Source organism: Medicago truncatula, chromosome 6 (genome assembly GCF_003473485.1).
Source record: "Medicago truncatula cultivar Jemalong A17 chromosome 6, MtrunA17r5.0-ANR, whole genome shotgun sequence".
Lineage (NCBI taxonomy): Eukaryota > Viridiplantae > Streptophyta > Magnoliopsida > Fabales > Fabaceae > Medicago > Medicago truncatula.
In genome coordinates this window covers 32,112,105-32,127,382 of record NC_053047.1, presented here as the reverse complement: position 1 = coordinate 32,127,382, position 15,278 = coordinate 32,112,105, and the positions used below count along the sequence as shown (strand labels likewise).

The following is a 15,278-nucleotide window of genomic DNA, read 5'->3' as shown; positions in this document are numbered from 1 at the left end:
CCCTAAATGTGTAACAAGTAGTTAGAGTAGACCCTCAACGTATCAAAATTGCAAATAATATTTGATTATATACTTTGTTAGTCAAAATAGTTCGTAACGCTAAAATAACATCTCAAATCTCAATACTCACAATAAATCTTTTTATATAGAGACTAAAATGACAATAATTAGATATTTATAAGGACTGATATGATAATAAGTAAGTATATTAAATGATTAATATGACAATATTAACAAAATAGTTTAATATCATAGACTAATTTAACCAACAAAGTGCACAATTAAGAACTTGTTTGGCTACTCGTTAAAAATAAAGTTATACATTTCCCAAATGAAAATTGTAAGAAGAAGGCGCGAAAAGCCCTATACCCAAAAATTCATCCCCCGCCAAATGCATTACACCATTTCACAAAACCCTCACTTTCTTTCCCATCTACAACATAACGATTCATCAAAATTCACATCGATTCGTCAAAATTTCGCGTTTTGCATATAAGGAAAATCATTCAACTAATGGGTTCCGCTTCTCTTCTCAATTCTTCAGATCCTGGTAATATAAATACACCCCTTTTTTCTAGGGTTTTATTCATCTCATTGTTTTACGCCTCAATCTTGCAATTTCGCTTTGGTTTTTGATTTTGCAGGTATATTAAACTTGTTTAGTGCTTTTGGGTTGTGTTTATTTGTTCCGATTCAATGGTTTTTTTTTTTTGTTTTTGTGTTGGATTATTGAAGGTTTATTGTTGATTTTTGTTTTTTTAATTGAATATTCTGATACCCTTTTACGTTTTCTCATGATTTATGTGTTAAAGATTTGATTTTTTCGTTGTGTAATTTTTTTTCTCATTTTATGGGTTAGTGTGTGTGCGCATGTGTGGTTTTTGACGATGTTTGAAGGCTTATTGATGATTTACGGATTTTTTATTTGAATCTGGTGATACCCTTGTGTGTTTTTGATGATGTTTGAAAGTTTATCGTTGATTTTTTATTTGAATCTGTTCATACCCATTTACGTTTATGAAGGATTTTTGTGTTAAAGATTTCAATTTTTGTGGTTTTTGGATGTTGTTCCGATCTGAAGTCTGACTCATCGTTTGTCTGAGGTATTATCCGATTTGGATCTTGTGTAAGCCCTCACCCTTTTGTCTTTAGTTAAAAGGCGGTTTAGGTGTTGAGGAGAATGGGGTAATCGGAATTTACCTTGGGAAAACAGTGCAGCGGACTCAAGGTCGGAACTTTGGTTTTGGTGCCCTAACACTGTTTATTGATATATTGGAACCTTGGGCATAATTTTTTTAGTTTTTTTTCATCCCGAAGATCTTTCAGAAAACCTAAGGTTAGATTTGGTTTAATGTTGAAAATCTTCAAGCATACATTGATCCAAAAGCAATCTATATCTAAAGAGACCCTTAGTTTCTCTGGGATCAAATGTTTCAACTGTAAACAAAACAAACAGATTGACTGATCGTGTATGCTTTGGAATGTTCAACCGTAAACCAGATCAGCAGTAGTGGATTTGCACTATCTTGGAATTTAGGTAAATTTTTTATGTTGTGATTCCGGTGAAGGAAACAATAGCACTTTCAGAATTAGTACTTTTTCCTAATCAAATCACGTAATAGATTTGTTTGAAATTTTGTATTAATTTGAGTTTTGTGCTGTATTTAATATGTTCTATGACTTGAATGAATTGTTTATTTTTGTTTGATGCACTTATGAGCATTGGTGACCAAGCTTATTGGTTGGTTAACTAATAAGTGATTCACTGTTCTGTTTTGGCACTTTAAATTTTTCAATTAAAATTTTGCAGCAGTGGTAGGTTGTGGAACTAATGTGTGCTCATTAATGCAATACTGCTAGGGTTAATTACAAGATGTTAGCAATGCATTGTGATCCATAGAAAAATAGCAATTAAACTTCACATTCTATGTAGATTTTTTACTTTGAATTTTTTAACAGTAAGAAGGAAACAGAGCAAAAACAGATAAAATCCTTTGGAAATCTATCTGATGTTTGCATAGAGTTAAAATTGGTTTTAGCTCCCAATACACCCCAATAAATGTGAGGTTTAATTAAATTAATTGCTATTGATTTGTGTGATTCTCAATTAATCAGGCATATGTAAAAATTACACTCATTTATATCTTTTAATGGGTGTCTATCTTTTTTTCCCCCTTGCCCTTGTGTCGAGCTGTGCTAATAATTTTCCCCCTTCTATTCCCCATTTCTTACCCTTTGAATTAATCACAGTTTTTTTCTTCTGTATTTACTACTATTAATCTTATTTTTGCCATGTGAAAAATATCCGAGGAAAGAAATTTTATAGATACTTGTTCTACCTTCAGATCATCAGATATATCCCTGTTTATTTCCTTGCTCATTTCTCGTGTATTTTTATTTTAGATTTGATTTTGCGATGTTCTATTTCCTTTCCCTTTTTGTCCTATTTTTCAGGCAATGTGGATGATTATGATGCTTATAAATCCCTTATTTATATTTCACGCTCTGCTCCGATACCCTGTGTCGCCTTTACATTACTTTCCTTGGTTTTGTTATCAAATATGTAATTTTTTTCCCTTATTGTTCAAAATAGGTGTTAAGGACAGCACGAGTAAAGAGGACCCTGTTGTTTCAAACACTGAAGAGGAAGATATGGCTGGTGGCAAGCAAAAGAAGCGAAGTTTGTCAGAGAGCAATGAGCAGCCTGCTCCTACTCGTAAAATGCCCAAACGATCAGCGAGTGCAGCAAGTAAAAATTTGAAGGAGAAGTCTTTTTCTAAATCTGATAAGTCTGATCTTATTGAAACAAAGAAGGATCAGGTTGTAGAAGAAGAATTTCTTGCTGTCCGCATGACTGCTGGACAGGAGGATGGCCGCCCAAATAGAAGACTCACAGACTTTATCCTTCATGATGAATCTGGTGCAGCACAGCAACTTGAGATGCTTGAACTCAATGATTTGTTTATCACTGGACTTATATTGCCACTGGAAGCAAGTACAGACAAGAAAAAAGAGCAAGGCGTCCGATGTGAAGGCTTTGGTCGAATTGAGTCGTGGGATATATCTGGTTATGAAGAGGGTGCTCCAGTGATATGGATTTCTACTGATATTGCTGATTACGATTGCCTGAAACCAGCTGCTAGTTACAAAAAGTATTATGATCAATTCTTTGAAAAGGCTCGTGCTTGCATTGAAGTATATAAAAAGCTAACAAAGTCTGCTGGTGGAGACCCTGACATCAGTCTCGATGAGTTACTTGCTGGGCTGGCACGGACCATGAGTGGTAGCAAGTACTTTTCTGGAGCTGCATCTCTGAAGGAGTTCATCATTTCTCAGGGCGATTTCATTTATAAGCAGCTCATTGGTTTAGACATGACGTTGAAGGCCAATGACAAGGGGTTCACAGAGATTCCTGCTCTTGCTGCTCTTAGAGATGAGAGCAAGAAACAAACAAACTTTGCAAATGCACAAGTGATGCCATCAAATGCAACTTTAAGGATTGGTTCGGGAACCGGGGATGAAGAGAAGAAGGATCAGATGGCTGTAGATGAAGAAGATGAAGATGCAAAGCTAGCAAGACTGTTGCAGGAAGAAGAGTACTGGAAATCAAAGAAGCAGAGGAAAAACCCTAGATCATCCTCGTCATCTAACAAATTCTATATCAAAATCAATGAAGATGAGATAGCAAATGATTACCCTCTCCCTGCTTATTATAAAACTTCTCTTCAAGAAACAGATGAATTTATTGTTTTTGATAACGACTATGATGTGTATGACACTGAAGATCTTCCTAGAAGCATGCTGCATAATTGGGCTTTATACAACTCTGATTCTAGATTGATTTCCTTGGAACTTCTTCCTATGAAACCTTGCTCAGAGATAGATGTTACAATCTTTGGATCAGGTGTAATGACCTCAGATGATGGAAGTGGGTTCAATCTCGATACAGAGGCTGGCCAATCTTCCAGTGCTTCTGGAGAACAGGCCACCGATGGAATTCCAATTTATCTGAGTGCTATAAAAGAATGGATGATTGAATTTGGGTCGTCTATGGTTTTCATATCCATCCGAACAGATATGGCCTGGTATGGTACCTCTTCTATAAATTAAATGCTATCTATTTTTTCTTTTCTTTTCTGTATGTTAATGTATGATAGTAAAATTTGGCTGTTATGTTTATACTTTAGAGCAATCTTATTTGAAATGAAATAAAATTTGAGAATTCATTTGATTACTTGAGTATCAAACTGTAAGTATATAATCCCTTTGTAGAAAAAGCTATTGCAAGTAAATCCTGTAAACTATCATCAATGAATCTGGTCATCTTAGTGAAATATCTGTGCATATTTACACAAATCTTAGAATATTTTTGTTATAAATGTCCTACTTTGCTTTGAAAAATATTCATCCATACTTGATTTCTTTCAGGTATAGACTTGGCAAACCATCAAAGCAGTACTCTCCTTGGTACGACACCGTATTGAAAACTGCAAGGATTGCTATAAGCATTATCACATTGTTGAAGGAGCAGAGCCGTGTATCACGACTTACCTTCGGAGATGTCATAAAAAAAGTATCCGAGTTCAGTCAAGACAATAAGTCATACATTTCTTCTGATCCATTGGCTGTGGAGAGATATGTTGTTGTCCACGGACAGATAATTCTGCAACTGTTTGCAGAATTTCCAGATGAGAAGATCAGGAAGTGTCCTTTTGTGGCCGGTCTTACGAGCAAAATGGAAGCGCGGCACCATACCAAATGGTTGATGAAGAAGAAGAAAGTGTTGCCAAGGAGTGAGCCAAATTTAAATCCCAGGGCAGCAATGGCCCCTGTTGTATCCAAAAGAAAAGCTATGCAAGCAACAACAACGAAGCTGATAAACAAAATATGGGGAGAGTATTACTCAAACCACTTGCCGGAGGATTCAAAAGAGGTAATTGCTAGTGAAGTAAAGGATGATGATGATGAAGCGGAGGAACAGGAACAGGAAGAGAATGATGATGAGGATGCGGAGGTGGAGACAGTACTGTTGGAGGGAATGCAAAAGCCACACTCAGTTTCCAAACAAACTAAAGCGTTTTCTGATGATGGAGAAATTAGATGGGAAGGGGGTCCTGAAGGGAAGACCAGTTCTGGATTGCTTCTTTATAAGCAGGCAATTATTCATGGTGAAGTTGTTTCTATTGGAACATCTGTGTCAGTCGAAGTAGATGAATCGGATGAACTTCCTGATATATATTACGTTGAATATATGTTTGAATCGAAGGGTGGGAAAAAAATGTTTCACGGTAGGATGATGCAGCATGGTTGTCAGACCGTTCTTGGCAATGCAGCTAACGAGAGGGAGGTGTTTTTGACTAATGAGTGCAGGGATTTGGGACTGCAGAATGTTAAGCAGATAAATGTTGCAAGCATCCGAAAAACACCTTGGGGGCATCAACATCGAAAGAATACCATCATTGCAGATAAAATCGACAGGGAAAGAGCAGAAGAAAGTAAAAAGAAAGGACTGCCTACTGAATATTACTGTAAAAGCTTGTATTGGCCTGAAAGAGGTGCTTTCTTTAGCCTTCCGTTTGATACACTTGGTCTAGGGTCTGGCGTTTGTCAATCTTGCCAGTTACAGGAAGCCGAAGAGGAGAAGGACGTTTTCAAAATAAATTCATCCAAGTCTAGTTTTGTATTGGAGGGAACTGAATATTCTCTCAATGACTATGTTTATGTCAGTCCTTTTGAATTTGAGGAAAAAATAGAGCAGGGAACTCATAAGAGTGGGAGGAATGTAGGGCTGAGAGCTTATGTTATATGCCAAGTGCTTGAGATCATTGCAAAGAAGGAAACAAAACAAGCTGAAATAAAATCTACAGATATCAAAGTAAGAAGGTTCTTCCGACCGGAAGATGTATCAAGTGAGAAGGCATACTGTTCTGATGTGCAAGAGGTAAAAAGTTACATACAAGTTATTATAACTTCATGATTTTTCTTTTTTTGGTACTAAGTCATTTATACTTGTTCTGAATTGACTTTGATAAGTGACCTGATCTTTATGTGTTCATTTTGTTGTTCATTGTCTCTGTGCAACTGTTTATATTGACTCAGATATCTTGATTTGTGCTTTTAGGTGTATTACAGTGACGAAGCATGTACAATATCTGTACAATCCATAGAAGGTAAATGTGAAGTCAGGAAAAAGATTGACGTCCCTGAAGGATGTGCCCCCGGAATCTTCCATAATATCTTTTTTTGTGAGCTCTTGTATGATCCTGCCACTGGAGCACTCAAGAAGGTAGTGTATTTTTGACCCTGTTATAACTTTATTATATGCTTGTTTATCCTCAGATAAATCTGTAAAAGCATTGGCGTTTTCTGTTTTATGAAGTTTTTATACTTTTTATTTTGAAGTAGTGTATTTGACTTTGTATTATTTAACCTGCTACTGATTTATTTTACTGTGTTACACTGACGAAATCAAGGCTTAGCTTGATCTTGTTGTCTCATCTCATTGTATCTGCATTCTAAATTCTATACAAACTTCTTAATAGAGTTTGATTTAATCCACTAATAATGTAAAATATTTTCATACCAAGTAAACAGAGAAGTGCCACATTGTAGCAGCCAAGGTTTTTTTATTTGTATTAAACGTCAGCTCTTTGAGACGTGTGTTGCCAATGTCATGCATATGTGGTTTACTGATGGTGTAAAACTCTACCCTATTAGTGGATGAAATTCAAATCTAAATACTCAAATTTTAAACCTTGTATTCTATGTCGATAGCTTTGCTGCCATTATCTTTTCAGTTAAACTTCAATCAGTTATTTCATTTAGTATAGTTTAGTGTTGATTAATTTTTAGGCTACTGTTATTGTTGGTATTACGCAGATGGAATAATATATCATGTTTTGTATTAATATTGCTATAACTATTAATTTCATGATGCCAATTCAACATTATGATGCAAGTATAAGGATCATATATGATTTACACTGAATAAGTATTTTATTTTTCATTTGCTTGACAGTTGCCAGCACATATCAAAGTAAAATATTCTACTGGACACACAGCTGATGCTGCAGCTAGAAAGAAAAAGGGAAAATGTAAAGAGGGAGATAACATTTCAGAGCCTGATCCCGAAAGAAAAACATCAAATGAAAAACGTTTAGCAACCTTGGACATTTTTGCAGGATGCGGTGGCTTATCAGAGGGGTTGCATCAGTCTGGTAAGTTTAACTCCACTTTCCATTATAGAAAGAAAATCAAATGTATGTATATATGCATAATCTAACTTGTGTTACTGCTTTCATGCTTCAGGTGTTTCATCAACTAAATGGGCTATTGAGTATGAAGAACCAGCTGGGAATGCGTTTAAAGCTAATCATCCTGAAGCATTGGTGTTTATTAACAATTGCAATGTTATTCTTAGGTAAATGATATGAGAGAAAATATAGCAGGCCACAAGGTTGAATAAAGCGGTACACATTTAACTGACTCATAAGTGATTGTAATGCAGGGCTATAATGGAGAAATGTGGAGACATAGATGATTGTATCACAACAACAGAGGCTGCGGAGTTGGCCTCTAAACTTGATGAAAAGGATTTAAGTAATTTACCCTTGCCTGGGCAAGTTGATTTCATTAATGGAGGACCTCCATGCCAGGTTTGTGTAGCTCTTGACTTTGTTTGCCTTATGCCGCTGTTGATACTTTGTGGTGATTAATTTATTGAATAATTTGTTTTTACAGGGTTTCTCTGGGATGAATAGATTTAACACAAGCACCTGGAGTAAAGTTCAGTGTGAGATGATACTGGCGTTCTTATCCTTTGCTGATTATTTCCGGCCAAGGTATTTCCTGTTGGAGAATGTGAGGAACTTTGTGTCTTTTAATAAAGGACAGACATTCCGTTTAACTTTGGCATCACTTCTTGAGATGGGTTATCAGGTAAAAATTGCATAACTGTATCTTTTTTCTTGAGTTATTTCACTTTGGAGTTGAATAGAATCTCGAGGAACTAATCGATGCTGATTATTTTGTTCAAAAGGTGAGGTTTGGTATCCTTGAGGCTGGAGCTTTTGGTGTTTCACAGTCAAGAAAAAGGGCATTTATATGGGCTGCGTCTCCAGAGGACGTGCTTCCAGAGTGGCCAGAACCAATGCATGTCTTTTCTGCTCCTGAATTGAAAATCACATTGTCAGAGAATGTCCAGTATGCTGCCGTCCGCAGTACCGCAAATGGTGCTCCATTACGTGCAATAACTGTTCGTGATACCATTGGTGAACTCCCAGTCGTAGGCAATGGAGCTTCTAGGACAAATATGGAGGTATGTAAAACAGGAAAGATACACGTTATCTATCTTTATCCCCTTGAAATAGTTTGAGTTATTTACAATTTTCTCCGACTCTATCCTTTGAGGTAAAAGGTCAAACTCTTACACACTTGGCTTTATGCTTGCAGTACCAAAGCGATCCGGTGTCATGGTTTCAAAAGAAAATTCGAGGCAATATGGCTGTGTTGACTGATCATATATCAAAGGAGATGAATGAGTTGAACTTGATTCGATGTCAGAAAATTCCCAAGAGACCAGGTTGTGATTGGCGTGATCTTCCAGAGGAAAAGGTAAACTGAAATCTTTGTGAATTTTAGCATGACATTCTTTGTGTTGTTGTTAATCTAATTAATGTTATCAAATATAATGCACAGATAAAACTGTCAAGTGGACAACTTGTTGATTTGATACCATGGTGCTTGCCAAACACTGCTAAGAGGCATAATCAATGGAAGGGACTGTTTGGTAGGTTGGACTGGCAAGGAAATTTTCCAACTTCCATCACTGACCCTCAACCAATGGGGAAGGTTGGAATGTGCTTCCACCCTGATCAAGATAGAATTCTTACTGTTCGTGAATGTGCCCGATCTCAAGTAAGTCTATTAGTTTCTTGTCACCCTAAATGCTATCTTAAGAATTGAAACCTAACCAAATTCGCACTATGGACTTCAGTAATATTAATATCTAGTCACTTTTTGTATATATATTTGTTAAGTAAAAGTAAGACTATTGAACTCGTTAACTATATTGTGGATTAATTTGTTATTTTTATTCAATTTACTATGAAGAGTTTTGATCATGCAAAGATGTTCATAGTTTGAAAATTGTGATAGGAAATTCTCATATGATCCGGTATAATTTTTTACTTATCATCTTTTTCATTTATAAATGCAGGGCTTCCCAGATCGCTATCAGTTTTATGGTAACATCATACACAAGCACAGGCAGATTGGTAATGCTGTTCCCCCTCCTCTGGCATTTGCATTGGGAACAAAACTCAAGGAAGCAGTGGATAGTAAGAGCTCCAAGTAGAAGACTAGGGCATGCATCCTGCAAAAAGCATGCTTATCATGAGACTTTTGAAAAACAATGCAAGTTATTTTCTTTTAGTGTTCCGGAGACAACCAACCCTTGTATAGAGTTGTACTCTTGGTTATTTTTCTTAGCTTATTTCTTGTTTAAAAGAATTGAAAGAATTGATTGAATGGGCAATGCTATATATATATCAAGCTCATTTTCTATCAACTTTGGTTATCTTGGTATTAGAGATTCAACAAAGTTTTACTTTGGCTGTCTACAGCCTAACAAATGCAGGAAAGATTATCGTGATATTTTCTGTTAACTTTAGTTAAATATGACAATGAATCTTATATTGATCTATATAATTAGTGACAACGATTTTGAAGTATTCTTTGAAGTGAACCAACAGTTTTATGGTAGAAACAATGTGCAATTGTTTGTGTGTGTAGCTCACTTTAAAGTTCTCTAAAGTACACCAACAACAATGATTTTCCAGAGGCATTGGTGCAAAATGTTAAGTTGCGGTAGATTCAACGTTGTAGCGACTATTTCCAATTTCTTCAGAGAAACCATTCTCAGTTTTAATGTCTCAAGTCTTTAACCACCTACTTTTCATTATCTTTTACACAAGCTTCTGAACAAGTTATTGACACACATGGAAAACCCATGTTTGCTGGTGGCACATTCTATATTTTGCCAGCTATCTTTGGAGCAGCAGGTGGTGGATTGAGGCTTGCTAAGACTGGAAACTCAAAATGTCCATTTACTGTACTTCAAGATTATTTTGGTTCTATTTATTTTAAAATAGTTTCTTTAATTTTCATCACCTTTAGAAGGACCCTTCTTAACAACACCTAGTGCTATATAGTGTATCACACATCAATAGCCATTTGTACAAATTACATATTATAGATGATAATTAAAGGAGGAGTCAATGTTTTAGCAACTACATTAACAGAGCTTTCAAATGAAAATATATGCAGGTGTAACAGACAAGTCCTGTTTCTGAGTAGCTTGAATGTAGGTGTAAGAGATAGTTTTACACTGATTTTGTATATAGAAATTAAGTGAAACAACAAACCAAATCACAGCAGGAAGGAACATGTTTGTTTGTTTACCTGTGACACCTGATGCTCCTAAGATTACAATGTCAAATCTTTTCATTTTTTCATTATTTCTAGACAATAACATAAAGAAAAAAAGAACCTATAAAAATATATATAAAAATTAGAAAGTCCCACATAGGATATTTTAAAAAGTCTTTTGAGTCTTTATATACAAATATGTAGTATTAGATTGCATACAAACATAAAAGAGAAAACTTAACCTTTGAAGAAGGAATGATTGCTTTAAATTATAAAAATGAAATTCAATCATATTCTTCTTTAAGGAGATCAGATTAATCTTTGTTGTTAGTTTTTTTTGGCTTATTCCACGCATGGCAAAACAGCACACATATGATTACATTTAAAGTAGTCATTTTTATCTAACATGGGAGTGTCTTTTGACATCTTATAATATTAGGTCTTAAATCACAATTTTGAAATTCTAAAAGTTAAACTAGACACTTTTTTGGGACGATAAATAAGAAGCAATTGTGTGATAAATATCTTGTCATACAAATCCCTCCACTTATATCTCTCTCAAAACAAAAACAAAAAATCCACTTGTGCAAGTTATTTCAAAAAGACCAAGTGAGACTCTTTCAAAATGTCTATGAATTTTGCAATGGACAACTTATTGCATTAGTTAAAATTACTTCATAGATCTCAACTTTTTCAGAAACTCACTTAAGTTTCAATGAATATACAAGCTTTGAAGGACTATTTTGTAAGTTAAGTAACATAAGTTAATTTTGATTAAGGCTAAAATATGGTTTTAGTCCCTGCAAATATGCCTCGTTTTGGTTTTAGTCCCTGGTAAAAAAAAATTTGTTTTTGCAGGGACCTTTTTTAAAAACAAAATATTTTGCAGGGACCAAAAACTACAAAATTGGTTCAGTTATAATGTGCCACGTATGCAAATCATCACAAAAGTGGGGTCAGGGACTATTTTCAAAAACAAAAAATTTTGCAGGGACCAAAAACAATTATATATATATTTTTTTTTATCAGGAACTAAAACCAAAACGATGCATATTTGCAGGGACTAAAACCATATTTTAGCCTTTGATTAAACCTATATTAACCTGTCCAAACTCAACTTAAGTATTTAAGAGTTTCAATTACATTAACCAAGGTGGAGATCATTGCTTAGACCTTATATATCTTCAATCTATTAGAAAATAAGCTTAGCTCTAAGGAAAATAGAAATATAAACGCGTGAAATTAAGAACTCATGATTGGTCAAACCGTGTTAGATACTAAACACACCTTTATTCTTAAATTTTGGTGATATATAGTTTACTACATACAACTATTATGATACATGATATTCAATTCATACAAAAGGCTTTGGTCTTTCGATTGTCTCATCTCTTTCAATGAAACAACAAACCCCTAAAACATCTCTTTTGGTATTGCATTTAGAAACCTGGCCAACAAGAAATCTTCTGAAAACAATCCTTCCTTATCAGAAGAATCAACACTTGTTTTGTGGAACCCATAAGTATAGCTCTTCCTTCAGAAGCTGCTCTTACACCACAACCTGCTCAAGAAAACTATCCTGGACCTGACACTACAATGTTATCAGATTCTGATAATGGAGATGAGCAAGCTAATCAATGGTTTAGACCTGGATTTTTGAATCAACCATCAGACTCATCTTTTTCTTTTGTCCAAGAATCAGTTCTTGACCAACCCTTGGATCAACCAAACCAAACTGAAACCATATCCACAGATATACCCTGCTCTTCAAACCAAACTTGTCCCCAAATTCTAACTACAAATGTCTCATCCCTACCTACCCTTTTACTAGACTCTACTATATTAAAAGAGGTATGTGAGAATATTTTTGAGGACCTGAACAAGTTGGTGAAGACCAGAAACAACATCGTTCATGCCGAGAATTATGAAGAGAAGTGGACTGCCTTAAGAGAAAGAGTTGATACTGTTATGTGTGAAGTTCAAAAGCTCTCTCTAGAAGCTCATAAGGAGTATATCAACACTCTCAACATCTGGTTCAAGAATGTTGTATCCAACATGAAGGAAGTAGAAATCAACAGAGAACAAGAGAAGCACAAGCTCTTCATTTCAGATTCTCCTTTCTACCTAGATGCCTCTTCAATTATCACTGCCAATATTCATGCAGACTTAAGCCTGAATTGGTTAGCTAAGCTCACGGTTCATACTGATGCTCCAATTCTTGCCAAGCTGCAAAGTGATTCTGAACAAGGGTCACTGTCTCAAAGGTCAGATACATCAAGCATTGCACTTTCATTGAACTTTAATTAACAAGAGCACCTTTGCAATTGCTGAGACGAGTTGATGGTAAATTGCTTCAACCTAACTTGGTAATGTACAACACCATTATTGATAGCATGTGCAAAGATAAACTTGATAATGATGCTTTTGATTTATATTCTGAAATGGTTTCTAAGAGAATTTTCCCTGATGTTAACACTTATAATGCTTTAATTAATGGTTTTTGCATTGTTGGTAAATTGAAAGATGCAATTGGTTTGTTCAATAAAATGACATCGGAAAACATCAACCCTGATGTGTATACTTTTAATATATTGGTTGATGCATTTTGTAAGGAAGGAAGGGTGAAAGAAGCTAAAAATGGGTTAGCTATGATGATGAAACAAGGCATTAAACCTGACGTTGTTACTTATAACTCTTTAATGGATCGATATTGTCTGGTAAATGAAGTGAACAAGGCCAAGAGTATATTCAACACTATGTCTCATAGGGGAGTGACCGCTAATGTTCGGAGCTACAGTATCATGATTAATAGATTTTGTAAGATTAAAATGGTGGATCAAGCCATGAAACTTTTCAAAGAAATGCATCACAAACAAATTTTTCCTAATGTGATAACTTATAGTTCCCTTATTGATGGATTGTGCAAATCTGGAAGAATATCATATGCTTTGGAACTTAACGATGAGATGCATGATCGAGGGCAACAACCTGATATAATCACGTACAGTTCTATATTGGATGATTTATGCAAAAACCATCAGGTTGACAAGGCAATTGAAAGACCAGGGTATTCGACCAAATATGTTCACATACACTATTCTTATTGATGGATTGTGCAAAGGTGGAAGACTAGAGGATGCACGGAATATTTTTGAGGATCTTTTGGTCAAAGGCTATAATATAACTGTCAACACATATACCGTTATGATCCATGGGTTTTGTAACAAGGGCTTGTTTGATGAAGCAATGACTTTGTTGTCAAAAATGAAAGACAATTGTTGCATTCCAAATGCTGTAACTTATGAAATAATCATCCGTTCTCTGTTTGATAACGATGAAAATGATAAGGCGGAGAACTTCTTCGTGAAATGATTACGAGAGGCATATTTTAAGACTGAAACTAGGTAAGATGTATTCTATTTATCTGTTGTTATATTGTATTTATATTTAAGCATATAGAGTGTACTAAGTTATGAAAGTCACACCTAATTTTGACAAATGATCGTATATAATCATGGAGTGAAATTGAAAAAAAAAAAACTTATTTTGTTAGTATGAGGTTGCTAATATAAACTGAACTATGATAGGTAGTCACTAGGTATGAGTGGGCATTCTTTGATTTTCGCGCACATTTTGCATTGATGGGAAAAGGTTCAACATTATCCGAGTATCATTGCTATTGAATACCTCATCTCCCACAATTATGGAAAGTTATTTTGATTTGCGAAAGGTAAGTTTGAACAAGGCTGAATCCAAGTCTGAGCTTTTGAAAGGTCTGTCATATTCTGCATATACTCATTTCTTGAATATGGTTCATGGTCAAATCTTCTCTTGATATACCATAAATATGATGAATGGTTTAGGATGGCAGCACCTGCTCATCTTTTTAACAATGACAAACAACTTCTCATATTCCTGAATATAGTTCATGATTCATCTTTTTTTGAAAATATCTATTTTAGTTGATTGCCTCAGCTGTACTCTTAGACTTCGAGCCCAGCAACAACTCTGATTGGATATGCGTTTTGGTGAGGTTTGCAATGTGCATCAAGCCATGAGTTGTGACCATGAGAAGTTATTAAATCTTTCCTAGGCTTGCTTCTTATTCAAGTAAACTAGTTCCTAGAATTCGAGAAATCTATCAGCACACAAAAGATGAGTAGATTTAGAAAATAGTGTACAAATTTGGTTTTACGAAACAACTTTTAGTCTTCACTCTTCACTTCAGTGTAACCTATCCATTTTGATTCGCTTGACTCCTGGTATTATTGATTAAGCATTTTGCATAGAATCAGCGAAGGAATCGAGAAACCAGTATGGTTCTTCACATTTCCAGAGGGTGTGTTGATCAAATGGTACCTATTCGAGATATTTTCTCATTATTCAGTTTCTGTTCACTGTTTCTTTCCTTCACCGCCTAAAACTAAAATCCTATTATTCAGTTTCTGTTCACTGTTTCTTTCCTTCACTGTTACTAATCTTTGATGATCCAAGAGCAGCAGAGGAGTAGGTTGAGTAGAAATCTGAAATATTAAATTTGTCTCAATATTCCTAGTTTCGGCACTATGTATCTTGCATTAGTTGTACTTAAAATTTAATAGCTTATTGCACTATGTATCTAGCATATTTATGTATAGAATACTATGCTTTTCTATATATTTGCAGCACATTTGTGTAATACTTTGTTTTTCTATATTTCCGCAGCAATTATTTGTGTATACTATTTGAAAGTTGCTGGGACAAATGAGTCTAGGGTGAAGCTCTTATTGGAGAGAATTTATTGTGATTGTGTGCTTACTAAATCCATGTTTTTTGTCACCTGCTACGTGGTTTTGACCTTTTGCATGCTT

At 35.1% G+C, this 15,278-nt stretch overlaps 2 protein-coding genes across 2 annotated transcripts; both read left to right on the top strand.

Moving 5' to 3' along the window:
- The first annotated feature begins 329 nt into the window (after window positions 1–329).
- On the top strand, window positions 330–9,654 carry LOC11408961 (DNA (cytosine-5)-methyltransferase 1). The gene is made up of 13 exons (XM_039827142.1): window positions 330–550; window positions 2,594–4,085; window positions 4,429–5,941; window positions 6,122–6,286; window positions 7,019–7,217; window positions 7,309–7,420; window positions 7,508–7,655; window positions 7,741–7,938; window positions 8,039–8,317; window positions 8,452–8,613; window positions 8,698–8,916; window positions 9,218–9,352; window positions 9,389–9,654. Exons 1-13 carry the CDS (start codon window positions 514–516, stop codon window positions 9,395–9,397), a joined length of 4,668 nt encoding a protein of 1,555 aa, XP_039683076.1. The 5' UTR covers window positions 330–513; the 3' UTR covers window positions 9,398–9,654.
- Window positions 9,655–12,756: 3,102 nt separating this feature from the next.
- On the top strand, window positions 12,757–13,678 carry LOC120575877 (pentatricopeptide repeat-containing protein At3g22470, mitochondrial). The gene has a single exon (XM_039826687.1). It carries the CDS (start codon window positions 12,798–12,800, stop codon window positions 13,533–13,535), a length of 738 nt encoding a protein of 245 aa, XP_039682621.1. The 5' UTR covers window positions 12,757–12,797; the 3' UTR covers window positions 13,536–13,678.
- The last annotated feature ends 1,600 nt before the right edge of the window (window positions 13,679–15,278 follow it).

Bases quoted from the DNA above. Each gene is read 5' to 3' on its own strand.
- LOC11408961 (XM_039827142.1), top strand. From the start codon at position 514: ATGGGTTCCGCTTCTCTTCTCAATTCTTCAGATCCTG. The intron at 8,614-8,697 runs GTAAACTGAAAT...TATAATGCACAG, and splicing joins GTGATCTTCCAGAGGAAAAG to ATAAAACTGTCAAGTGGACA. The intron at 8,917-9,217 runs GTAAGTCTATTA...TTATAAATGCAG, and splicing joins GTGAATGTGCCCGATCTCAA to GGCTTCCCAGATCGCTATCA.
- LOC120575877 (XM_039826687.1), top strand. From the start codon at position 12,798: ATGTACAACACCATTATTGATAGCATGTGCAAAGATAAACTTGATAAT.